The sequence below is a fragment of the Phyllopteryx taeniolatus genome, chromosome 13 (genome assembly GCF_024500385.1).
Source record: "Phyllopteryx taeniolatus isolate TA_2022b chromosome 13, UOR_Ptae_1.2, whole genome shotgun sequence".
Taxonomy (NCBI): Eukaryota; Metazoa; Chordata; class Actinopteri; order Syngnathiformes; family Syngnathidae; genus Phyllopteryx; species Phyllopteryx taeniolatus.
In genome coordinates, this window is record NC_084514.1 from 24,984,705 (window position 1) to 24,995,524 (window position 10,820).

Below are 10,820 nucleotides of genomic sequence, written 5' to 3' on the forward strand. Positions count from 1 at the left end.
ATGGTGTAGTGTGTATTTTGATTTCTTGTAGCGATGCCATTTGAAAGCCATTAAAAAGCATTTGCATTAATAAATCATTATCAAAGCACTGTATGTAAATGGTTATACAGAATTACAAAGGGTAAGGGTTTAGGTAAGTCTCATTTAGAAAAGAAAGTCAATTATACAGAAGCAATCAAAAATCCTTTTAGGAATATGATTCATCATCCACAATGTGTTGTTTGTTTGTTCAAAAATCCAACAGAGAAAGAGTCCCCACGAAAAAAAAAAACAATCCTGCTTCTTGGCCACAGACAAGCAGTTTAAGGTGCTTCTTATCCAAACTAACAAATGTCGAATGTGCAGCCTCAACCTAACTGACTGTTGTATGGTTTGAGACCAAGGCGACTTGAGTAGTACGAGGGGCAGTCAAAAAGTAATGAGCTCAATTGATTTTAACCTACTAATAATTGAGGGTTATTTTCTGAAATGTTCAGTTTGTCGTTTAAATACTTGTTTGAATGTTTACTTTTTATTTATTTATTTATTTATTTTTTAAAAAAGAAGTTTTTTAAGCCTGTTGGATGCTTGTCAGAAGCAGAGAGCTGTGATTGAATGTCTTGCTTTGGAAGGGGAACCACCACTAACCATTTTCAAAAGGTTGCAAAACATGTATGGGGAAGGTGTACTAGACTACAGCACAGTAAAAAAGGGGGTATCCAGGATCCAAGGCGAAGAACAAGAGCCTGCTTTGAGTGACCTCTGTGACAAAGAAAGGAGCAGCAGACCATCTTCAGATCATCAACAGTGCTGGGAAGATCGTAGTCACCATTGATAACATCGCTATCATGTGTCATCATTAATGATATAACCCTAAACATTTTCACGCTTTGTCAACATTTTGAAAATGTTTTGTGGCAGTTCCACTTCCAAAGAAAGAAATTCAATCGCAGCTCTCTGCTTCTGACGGGCATCCAACAATGATGTCATTTCCAAAATGGCTGACAGGAAGAGGAAAGGCTTAAACAAAACTTTAAATAAACTTTCAAACAAGTGTTCAAACTACAAACTGTGAAAATTTTTGAAAAATAAAAGCCATGATTAAATCCGGTTATGAAATTGGGCACATTACTTTTTGACTGCTCGTCGTACATAAATGTTGACGGATCAATCTTTGATACCCAGCTAGTGAGATGTGGACCACAATTTCTGGGGTCAGGATGTTGACCGTCTCTACTTCTTCATGATAGATGAAATATCCAGAAACACACTCTATGGAGGAAAAGAGGACAGTTATTACGCATAGACTCATTGTAAAGCATGTAAACACTATCTGTAAAAGAAAAAACATTGTAATGTCATCCATCCATCCATCCATCCATTTTCTGAGCCGCTTCTCCTCACTAGGGTCGCGGGCGTGCTGGAGCCTATCCCAGCTATCATCGGGCAGGAGGCGGGGTACACCCAGAACTGGTTGCCAGCCAATCGCGGGGCACATACAAATAAACAACCATTCGCACTCACAGTCACACCTACGGGCAAATTTTAGAGTCCCCAATTAATGCATGTTTTTGGGAAGTGGGAGGAAACTGGAATGCCCGGAGAAAACCCACACAGGCACGGGGAGAACATGCAAACTCCACACAGGCGGGGCCGGGGATGGAACCCGGGTCCTCAGAACTGTGAGGCTGACGCGCTCACCTGTCGCCCACCGTGCCTCCCATTGTAATGTCAATTCATCACATTTAGCAACACTATTGAATTTATATGGTAAAATAATAAGTTCAGTTGTATTGAACATTTAAGTTAAATACATTGGCATTTAATCTTTAAGAGCCGTTTGTTTTTAAACATTTAGGTTTTTTCATTTAACTTTTCTGTCTACCACATTTTAGTTAAATTTGAATTCTAAGTAAAAAATTTTATATTCCTATGTTTAAGCACAGTGTTAATTTTCAAACTGTGCATGATGTTACAGGAGCCTACAATAATATTAAACATACTTTTAGGAATAAAACCTTAAGTTTTGATGAACACTTGGCCCTACTATGCTACTGTATTTTTAATGTTAAACATTCCATTTACAAATGTCTTTCATATAGCATATATTATTTAAAACCCTAAATAATAATAATTATACATGGCATTTATATTTTAAATATTTGGGTTAGACACTTAATATGATTTGTGATCTTTACTTGCCATTGACATTCTTCGCCCCGTGGCAGGCGGCATCATGAGCGTGTCCCCCTGCAGCGAGCCCAGTTCATCTGATTCTTCAGAGGAATGTAAGGAAGAACTTGTTGAACGACTGACTGATGACAAACTTTCAGATGGTGGCCTGAACATAAAGCTGGCTTTTCGAGGTTTGGGTACAAGGAGCTCACTTCCCACTGAGTCCCTGCGATCATCCTCAAGCTTGTTGGTAGAAGATGGTCTTTTAGCGCTATCGCACAGAAGAACCTCTAAATGGCTGGCATCAATATGCTCTCTCTGATGGGTATCCTTGTGAGGGCTTGATACACTTCCTTCTGCTTTAGACACCACAGATTCCAAACCCAGATGGTGGTCCACTATTGCTGTGAGTACCTCTGGACCTTGATGAGTTTTGGAAATTATATAGTTCTGGTCCGATTGGCGTGGTATTCTGGGTTGCGGGCAGATGTAGTTGGTCTGAATGTGCCCCACATAAGCCATGCTGTTGTTCCTTGAAGACTCATGGCTTGTTTTGAGCCCAGGATAATGAGGAGGCTTCATATCTTCTTCTGGTATTACTTTGAAGGTCTGACTCAAAGGTCCATTGTAAGGTGACACGTGACTCATCACACAATGATGTGGCAATGATACCTTCCTCTTTGACTTGAAAATTAAACTGTCATCTTCCATGTATCTCTGTCCAAAGAGGGCCTTTTTTATTTTCCTGATGCCGAGGTGGGATATTTCCAGAATGTTGAGGAAAAGTGAGACACCAGCAATGGCTATCATGAAAACCATGAAGATGGTCTTCTCTGTTGGCCGAGAGATATAACAGTCTACACTGTTGGGGCAAGGCATCCTCTCACATTTATACAGTGGCTGAATTTGGACACCGTAGAAAATGTATTGTCCAAGGATGAAAAACACCTCCACTACTGAGCGTGTAAAGATATGAATGATGTAGGTTCTCAAGAGGGAGCCTCGAAGAGGTGCCTTTTTTACCTTTCGCAGTTCGTCCAGCTTCCTCAGCTCCCTCTCTAGTCGTTTATGCTCATCCAATGCCAGTTCTGCCTCATCCATCTCCTCCTTCAGCTGTATCCGTTTCCTATGCCGCTCCTTCTCCAGGGCTTGGATGCAGTAGAGGGCATGGCCCATGTAAACTAGTGAGGGTGCAGAGACGAAGATTACCTGCAAGACCCAGAAGCGAATGAGCGAGATGGGGAAGGCACGATCATAGCAGACTGCCTTGCAACCCGGTTGGTCAGTGTTGCACACAAATGCTGACTGCTCATCATCCCATACATCCTCAGCAGCTGCCCCCAGGATCAACATGCGAAAAATGAAGAGAATGGTAAGCCAGATCTTGCCCACGATGGTCGAATGAATGTGGACCTCTTCCAGGATGCTGCCCAGCAGGTTCCAGTCACCCATCGTCAGGGTCTCACCACTTTATTGCCACATGTTCTCAAGCTGAGAAGACAAAGGAGAGAGATCTTGATAAACCTTTATACATGTACACAGTGACCTCTAACAGCCAGTCGAGGTATGCTTACACATACCATTTAGCACTCTTATCAAACATTTAACACATTGCTATTGCAACCAAAGTCATGGATACAGTGTAGGCCTTTTAGAGATACAGAGAGCCAGAACTATCAACTACATGTGCAATTCAATACAGTGGTGCCTTGAGATACGAGTTTAATTTGTTCCTTGACCACATTTGTAACTCAAAACACTTGGATTTCAAACCATCTTTCCCCATTGAAATGAATGGAAATGCCATTAGGTGTTTTCCCACCGCAGGAACCTTTGCAAGAACTTCCCTAGCTACCCTCGGCGGTTGACTTCCTCCTGTGTCCCCACCGAAAAAAAACTACCAGGCAACGGAAGATTCCCCCTGGATTATTTTCCTAGAGATACCAGGAACTATTTGATGGGGCGGGCTGTGCTGCTGAATGCTGATTGGTTGACAGACCTCTGTAGGTGTTTACTTTTTCACTCACAGAACCACCATTATGTGTGCTCGAAACAAGAGGATTAAAATACATTGAAAAGTAAAACTTTGAATCAACGATCGAACGAAAAAAAATGTATTGCCTAAAAACCTGTCTTTTTGAATTAATAAATAAATATCTAAATAAATATAGAAGTCTGCAGATGGCTATAGATGTGATTTTTGGTTTCTTAAATTTGTATTGGAATTGTGGAAGGATTCAGGCTCCTGTCCCTATTGCATTTTCCAGCTGAAAAATCAAATCTATAGTCATCTGTAAGCTTCTGTTGCACAATCTATTTAGGTATGTCATCTCAGTAAAATAGAATAAATATCTTTTTATAAGTTATTGTGTACCTGTATATACAATCCCAATTCCAATGAAGTTGGGACTGTCATATACTGCCCTGCAGTTCCATTATATTAGCCTGGAGGGCGCTTTGCGTCCTCTCTCTCTCCCCTCCCCCCCCCCCCCCTCTCTGTTTTCATCACCTGTCTCCAATCAGCCTCATCACCACATGTATATAAGCCTGCCTGTTCCAGGAAATGCTCGCCAAAGTATTGCAGTCACTTCCAGAGGTACCACGGCCCATTTACCTCACGTAAGCAACTCTATTCCTCGTTCCCTTTTTTGACTCATGTGTCTCCTTGTTCTCAGTGTTTTCCCCCGTGTTCCTGATCCACGTCATTCCTGCCTGCCCAGCCAGCCGCCTGTCCTCACCACCGCCTGCCAACCCACCTAGGACCACCACCATTTCCTTTCCTCAATAAACTGTTCATCATTTTACATCTGCCTCCGACTGCTCTTGGATCCAGCTACTCCCCATACGTGACAGAATGGCCATTATGGACCCAGCAACTCCAGAGGCACTGATGAACGCACTCACTCTCCAAGGAGCCCACATAGGAAGACACGAAAAGACTCCAAGAACTCATGGAATCCCTACACTCCCTTACACAACAAGTATCCCTCCTTTCCTCAACGATGCTATCCAAACTTCCACCTGTAAGTACGCCGTCCGAGCCCGCAGCCTCAGAGCCACCCTGCCTCTTGTACAAAGAACCTCATGTCTCGCCGCCCAAGCCCTACTCCGGGGACCTCGGTACATGTAGCCAGTTTGTACACAATTGCTCACTCGTTTTCAACCTTCAACCATACAGTTATCCCACCGAACAATCCAAAGTAGCTTATGTCACTAACCTCCTCCATGGAAAAGCAGCTAAATGGTCCACTTCTTTATGGCAAAACTCCTCCCCGGTACTCCACTCATTCGATTCCTTTTTCCAACGAACTCTGTAAAATATTCGATCACCCCGTTCAGGGCAAAGAAGCCACCCGTCGTCTCCTCACGCTCACACAGGGTGCTAAATCAGCAGCAGAATATTCCATATTCCGGATATTGGCGGGTGAATGTGGGTGGGATGACGCGGCACTTGGGGGGATTTTTTTCTAATGGCCTTCCCGAGCAGCTCAAGGATGAACTAGCAGTCCGGGACGAGCCCCCCTCTCTCCGGTGTTTCGTAAAGACATGGCCATTTCTCTACCCACCACCGCCCGTATGAATGTGCAATTAATCTGCTGCCGGAGGCCCCTCTTCCCTCCAGCCGTCTCTACAACCTTTCCCGACCTGAGAAAAGGGCAATGGAGGACTATATCCATGACTCTCTGACTTTCAGACTCATTCGACCTTCCTCTTCTCCAGTTGGGGCCGGCTTCTTTTTTGTTGAAAAGAAAGACACCACTCTCTGCCCATGTATCGACTGCCGTGCTGTCAATGATATCACCGTGAAGAATAAATCTCCGCTTCCCCTCATTGACCCCTCGTTTGAACCCCTCTGTGACGCCCAGGTATTCACCAAATTAGATCTACGAATACCCTTCAATACCCCTCTCGGACACTTCGAGTATCTGGTCATGCCTTTCGGTTTAACCAACGCCCCTGCAGTTTTCCAAACATTTATTATTGACGTTCTCCGTGACATGCTCAACCGTTTTATGTTTGCATACCTCGATGACATCCTTATTTTCTCTCGCTCCCCCGTAGAATACCGCATCCATGTGCGCCAAGTCATTCAGCGTCTCCTTGAAAACCTTCTGTATGTTAAACCTGAAAAATGCGAATTCCACAACCTAAACCCGACCCTGCCAAGATCCAAGCAGTCGTTAACTGGCCCACTCCCACCACCCACGAAGAACTACAACGTTTCCTTGGATTCGCCAATTTCTACCGTCGATTCATCCGTAATTACTGCAAGGTCGCTATTCCCCTCACTAGCCTCACATCCACCAGCTACCTCTTTCAATGGACCCCGGCAGCATCCCAAGCATTCAGTCAACTCAAGACCCTGTTCACCAGTGCGCCCATTCTTCACCACCCCGACCCTTCCCTCCAGTTCGTGGTCGAGGTTGACGCCTCGGACACGGGGGCGGGGGCTGTCCTGGCCTCGGAGGAGCAGTGGCACTGGCTGGAGGGGACTGAAATACCATTCATAATTTGGACAGACCACAGGAATCTCTCTTACCTCCGTTCCGCCAAACGCCTTAACCCTCGACAAGCTCACTGGGCTTGTTTCTTGAGCAGGTTTAATTTCAATCTCTCCTTCCATTCTGGCTCCAAAAACAGCAAACCAGATGCCCTCTATCGACTTTACTCACCCCCCACCAGCCCTGACAAACCATAACCCATTCTTCCTTTCTCGTGCTTCGTTGGAGCAGCCACTTGGCAGATCGAACAGGTGGTTAAGGAGGCCCAAAATACTCATCCGCATCCCAAGACTGGGCCTCCAAACCACCTGTTCGTACCAGATTCCGCACGCTCTGATGTTCTTCAGTGGTCTCACAACTCCAAACTCACCTGTCATCCTGGCATCACTCGCACCATTCAGTTCATCTGGCAGCATTTCTGGTGGCCAAGCCTTGTTCAAGACACCCAGGAGTTTGTCCAAGCCTGCTCCGTCTGTGCCCGAGAGAAGTCTTCACACCTGCCCCCAGCTGGGCTGCTGCGTCCATTGTCTATCCCTAGCCACCTTTGGTCCCATATCGCTCTGGACTTCGTTACCGGTCTACCTCCTTCTGAAGGTAACTCTATCATTCTCGCTATTGTCGATCACTTTTGCAAATCTGTCCATTACGTACCCCTCCCCAATCTACCATCCGCCTTCGAAACTGCTAACGTCCTTGTACAGCATGTCTTTGGACTCCACGGTATTCCCATCGATATTGTCTCTGACAGAGGTCCTCAGTTCTCATCCCTGGTATGGAAGGAATTCTGTAAAGCGGTGGGCGCAGCAGCCAGCTTGTCGTCAGGATATCATCAACAGAGCGGGCAAACCAATCCCTAGAATCAGCCCTCCGTTGTGTTGCTGCACGCAACCCCTCTTCCTGGAGCTCATTCCTCCCGTGGATTGAGTACACCCACAACTCCCTCACCAGTTGCGCTACCGGTATGTCTCCATTGAACTCCCCGTTTCATTGGCCCTTTCCATCCATCCATTTTCTGAGCCGCTGTCCTCACTAGGGTCGCGGGCGTGCTGGAGCCTATCCCAGCTATCATTGGGCAGGAGGCGGGGTACACCCTAAACTGGTTGCCAGCCAATCGCAGGGCACATATAAACAAACAACCATTCACACTCACATTCACACCTACGGGCAATTTAGAGTTGTCAATTAACCTACCATGCTTGTCTTTGGGATGTGGGAGGAAACCGCAGTGCCCGGAGAAAATCATTGCCCCTTTCCCAATTACCAAAATTATCAATCCGTCCAGTTGAAGGTTCCACAGTCCTTAAAGCTTTACCCAACCTTCCACATCTCTTTGCTCAAGCCTGTCTCCACCTGCGCCCTAAGCCCTCCGGCCGAACCCCCTCCACCTCCCCCGGATTATTGACAACCATCCGGCCTTTACAGTGTCGCCATCCTCGACGTGAGGCCTAAGGGGACGGGGTTCCAGTACCTGGTCGCTGGGAAGGGTACTGGCCGGAGGAGCTTTCTTGGATTTACATACCCTTTTGGACGACGGGGAAGCCTGGCAGGACGCCGGGAGGCGTCCGTTAAGAGGGGGATACTGTCATATGATGCCCTGCAGTTCCATTATTGGAGCCGGGAGGGCGGTTTGCTTCCTCTCTCTCTCCCCCCTCCCCTCTCTGTTTTCAGCACTTGTCTCCAATCAGCCTCAACACCACCAGTATATAAGCCTGCCTGTTCCAGGAAATCCTCGCCAAAGTATTGCAGTTACTTCCAGAGGTAGCACGGCCCATTTACCTCACGTAAGCAACTCTATTCCTCGTTCCCTTTTTTGACTCCTGTGTCTCTTGTTCTCAGCGTTTTCTCCCATGTTCCTGATCCACGTCATTCCTGCCGCCAAACCAGCCGCCTGTCCTCACCACTGCCTGCCAGCTGTCCACGCCACCGCCTCCCAACCCACGTAGGACCACCACCATTTCCTTTTCTCAATAAACTGTTCATCATTTTACATCTGCGTCCGCCTGCTCTTGGATCCAGCTACTCCCCAGACGTTGTTAAACATAAATAAAAACAGAATACAATGATTTGCAAATCATATTCAACCTATATTTAATTGAATACACTACAAAGAACGCGGCACGGTGGACGACTGGTTAGAGTGTCTGCCTCACAGTTCTGAGGACCGGGGTTCAATCCGAGTTTGCATGTTCTCCCTGTGCCTGCGTGGGTTTTCTCCGGGCACTCCGGTTTCCTCCCACATCCCAAAAACATGCATGGTAGGTTAATTGAAGACTCTAAATTGCCTGTAGGTGTGAATGTCAGTGTGAATGGTTGTTTGTTTGTATGTGCCCTGCGATTGGCTGGCGACCAGTTCAGGGTGTACCCCGCCTCCCGCCCGAAGATAGCTGGGATAGGCTCCAGCACCCCCGCGACCCTGGTGAGGATAAGCGGTATAGGAAATGGATGGATGGATGTTCATATTAAAGTAGCGGAGTATGCGGTTGTTTTAAATATACAATGTGTAATTCTCTTTGTTTAATGTTTAATTTGACAGTAACCTTCAACTGAGAATGGCAATAAACAGCTTGAAGCCTCTTTTAAAAAAATATTTACCAATCATATCTGTCAAACAGCCACTTGTTGTGAAGTGAGTTGAGTCACCTGCCAACATACAGCACTCATATCTCAAGTTTGCACTTGCAAATCAAAGTAAAACATCTGCCAGTTCACACTTGTATGTGAATAACAAAAAAATCGGATCACATGTATCTCAAGGCACCGCTGCAGTCTTAAGCTAAACAGATCAGACCAAAGCAACAGAAAGACACATTTACAGTTATTGCAATAATAAATATGCACTTCCCTCCAAAAGTATTGAAACAGTGAGGCCAATTAATTTAGTTTTGCAATGGGCTGTAAAATTTGAGTTTAACATCAAAAGATGACACGTGATTTACACTACAGCTTTTAATTCTAGTTCCAGTAAGACCTTTCTATTCTTCTTGCTAATGAGTGGTTGACATCTCTTGGCGTTGCCTCTCTTTTGTTTATAAAGTCTTTCTGCCCTCTGGGGGTTGCTTCTGAGGTCACTAAAAGCTGTTTGAGAGGCCTTCTTTACAGCTCTCATAGTGTTTCTGTCATCAATTGCTGCTGTTTTCCTAGCTCCCCCAGTTCGGCATCTGTTACTTAGTACACCAGTTGTTTCTTTCATCTTCAGAACATTCCAGATAGCTGTATTGCGCATGGTCAATGTTTGTGGCTGCTCCCTGGTTTTCATCTTGGTTGCATCTCTAACAAGTATAAATGTACTATTAACAAGCAAAACCAAAAGCATATATATATAAAATGAACAAATGTAAGTCACCGTCTTCTTTTCCTTTCGGCTTGTCCCATTAGGGGTCACCAGAGCGTGTCCTTTTCCATGTATCGTAAGCCTCTCTCCCTCATCCTATTCTCTAACACCAACTGCCCTCATGTCTTCCGTCACTATCAACCTTCTGTTTAGTCTTCCTCTAGCTCTCGTCTGGCAGCTCTATCTTCGCCATCCTTCTACCAATATACTTACTATCTCTCCTCTGGACGAAGTCCAAACCATCAAAGTCTGCTCTCTCTAACTTTGTCTCCAAAACATATAACCTTGGCTATCCCTCTGATGATCCTGTACAATCTTGACACTCCTAGAGAGAACCTCAACATCTTCATTTACGCTACCTCCAGCTCTGCTTCCTGTTGTCTCTTCAGTACCACTGTCTCTAATCCATACATCATGGCTGGCCTCACCACGGTCTTATAAACTTTGCCCTTCATCCTAGCAGAGCCTCTCTCTTATAAACGTTGCCCTTCATCCTAGCAGAGCCTCTCTGTCACATGATACACCTGACACCTTCCTCTATCCGTTCCAACCTCCTTGGACCCGTTTCTTCACTTCCTTACCACACTCACCATTGCTCTTTACTGTTGACCCCTAGTATTTAAAGTCCACCACCCTTCTCATTCATGCACATATATTCAATCTAACTTCGTCTAATCTTCTTTCCTCTCCTTTCCAGTGCATGTCTCCATATTTTTAATTGTTCCTCCACCTGCTCCCTGCTTTTACTGCAGGGAGCAGATCACAATGTCATCCGCGAACATCATGGTCCATTGGGATTCCAGTCTAAGCTCATCTGTCCCGCTATCCATCAC

At 45.5% G+C, this 10,820-nt stretch overlaps 1 protein-coding gene across 1 annotated transcript in view; it reads right to left on the minus strand.

The window, feature by feature from the left end:
- The window catches only part of LOC133487570 (gap junction alpha-10 protein-like), a 31,327-nt gene continuing 20,507 nt past the window's right edge, over window positions 1-10,820 (minus strand). Inside the window, exons 2-3 of the mRNA XM_061794336.1 lie at window positions 2,182-3,645; window positions 1-1,251 (exon numbers count right to left, since the gene is read on the minus strand). Of these exons, the coding sequence (XP_061650320.1) occupies window positions 1,213-1,251; window positions 2,182-3,606 (1,464 nt within the window). The 5' untranslated portion in view covers window positions 3,607-3,645 and the 3' untranslated portion in view covers window positions 1-1,212. The remainder of the gene's footprint in view (window positions 1,252-2,181; window positions 3,646-10,820) is intronic.